The sequence below is a fragment of the Galeopterus variegatus genome, unplaced genomic scaffold, assembly GCF_000696425.1.
Source record: "Galeopterus variegatus unplaced genomic scaffold, G_variegatus-3.0.2 Scaffold21451, whole genome shotgun sequence".
NCBI classification, from domain to species: Eukaryota; Metazoa; Chordata; class Mammalia; order Dermoptera; family Cynocephalidae; genus Galeopterus; species Galeopterus variegatus.
In genome coordinates this window covers 10,745-12,352 of record NW_007747562.1, presented here as the reverse complement: position 1 = coordinate 12,352, position 1,608 = coordinate 10,745, and the positions used below count along the sequence as shown (strand labels likewise).

Below are 1,608 nucleotides of genomic sequence, written 5' to 3'. Positions count from 1 at the left end.
GATGGCTTTCTGTCATCCAGAAGTGCACCACACTGGTCTGCCCTGCTGTGACTGCTGCAGCTTTCAAGGTGTGCACCATTCGGGTTGGTAGTTTATCCCACGGTCATTCATCAACCACTTTCCAAAGTACGTGGCTTCCCAACAACCAGATTGTAAATTTCCTGAGAAAGGTCAACAGCAGTTCGTGCTAAGCTCTGCCCACATCGTCTCATTCAGTTTTCTCAATAACCCCCCAAGATGGGCACTCCTATCTTTCTCGTTTTTCTGTTCATTGTGTTTTGAAATAGACGACGATACGGAGGGCTGAAGAACTTGCCTGAAGCTGAGGAGAGGTGGTGGCAAAGCCAGCCTAGAAAACAGAGCGGGGTCCAGAGCATTGAACTGAAGGCCCCTGAGGTCTTCCTGTACCGCTGAGGGTGGCGGGGGTGCTGGGGGACTGCCCGCTCCTGCTACCCCGGCTGCTGGTTCTGGATCAGGGTTAACAGTAACACTGGGGTTATGAGTTTAGTTAGATACCTTCCTACTTTACGCACTTCTTTACCTGCAAGCAGGGGCCCCTAAGCTCATTTGGAGGCATTTCTGACATTAGCGTGCCTATGGGAGGTTCTGAATGTGGCCTGTGATTATATTCATCTAATTAACCAAAATCCTTCCCAAATGACACTTCTCCAAGTGAAGCATGGCGCTAATGAAGTGGAAACCATGGAAAACACTTCAGCTTAATCCTAGAGAAACAGTTGATGAGGCGCTGCGGAGACCCAGGATTACCGCCCTCATTAAAAGGTAATGTATGGCTGGCATGGGTTTTTGTTTTAGCGTCTCCGGGGGCCTGTAAAGCAGACCGCCTGTTACTCCTGTGCAGCGGGGCCTGGACAGGGTGGGCGCCCTGCAGGCGGCAGAGCCCAAGGCACTTACCCTCTGGTCAGCACAGCTCCGCGCTCTGAGCCCGGGGCTGCCACCTCCACCGTGGCCACTGGAGCTTTCACCAAGATCCGGGGCACTGGCGGAATCTGTGTGGGAGGAAGGGGAAGGGAATGTGAGGGTGTTTCCACGTCCCCCTCTGGCCTGACTGGAGCCATCGGAAAGGGAATGACTGAATGGAACTTCTACCACCCTTGGCAATCAATGGTCCTCAGACTTCAGGGTGCATCAGACTCCCACGGAGGGCTTGTTAGAACAGGGCTGGGCCCACCCAGTTTCAGATTCAGCAGATCTGAGGTGCGCCTAAGAATCTGCATTTCTAACAAGTTTCCAGGTGCTGCTGGTCCTGGCACCCCACATTGAGAACAACTGACCTAGAGAAACTTGGGAGTGTGTAACTCAATTTTACATGAGAACTGTCACCCTCACACCTCTATCTCCTGTGTCCAATTTGTTGTCAAGTCCTGCAGATTCTTGCATTGAACAGGCTGCCTCTCCATTTCCTCTGCTGCAGCTGTCAAGGGACAGTCCCCTCCGACCTCCTACATTCCCCATGTCCTTCCTGGACTCTAGCACCACAAGGACTCTCCCCCGCAGGGCAGACAGGCCTACTCTGCAGCCTGCTCTTCAAGTGCCTCAGCAGTGGCCTCCACTGCATCCATGCAGCTCGGCCTCTGATCATCCCCC

General features: G+C 53.4%; 1 protein-coding gene across 1 annotated transcript in view; it reads right to left on the bottom strand.

The window, feature by feature from the left end:
- Positions 1 to 915: 915 nt before the first annotated feature.
- Positions 916 to 1,608, bottom strand: part of LOC103583302 (uncharacterized protein C8orf46 homolog) — a gene marked incomplete at its 3' end in the record, with an annotated part of 8,843 nt that continues 8,150 nt past the window's right edge. The window contains exon 4 of the mRNA XM_008564658.1: positions 916 to 1,010. Coding sequence (XP_008562880.1) covers positions 916 to 1,010 — 95 coding nt within the window. The remainder of the gene's footprint in view (positions 1,011 to 1,608) is intronic.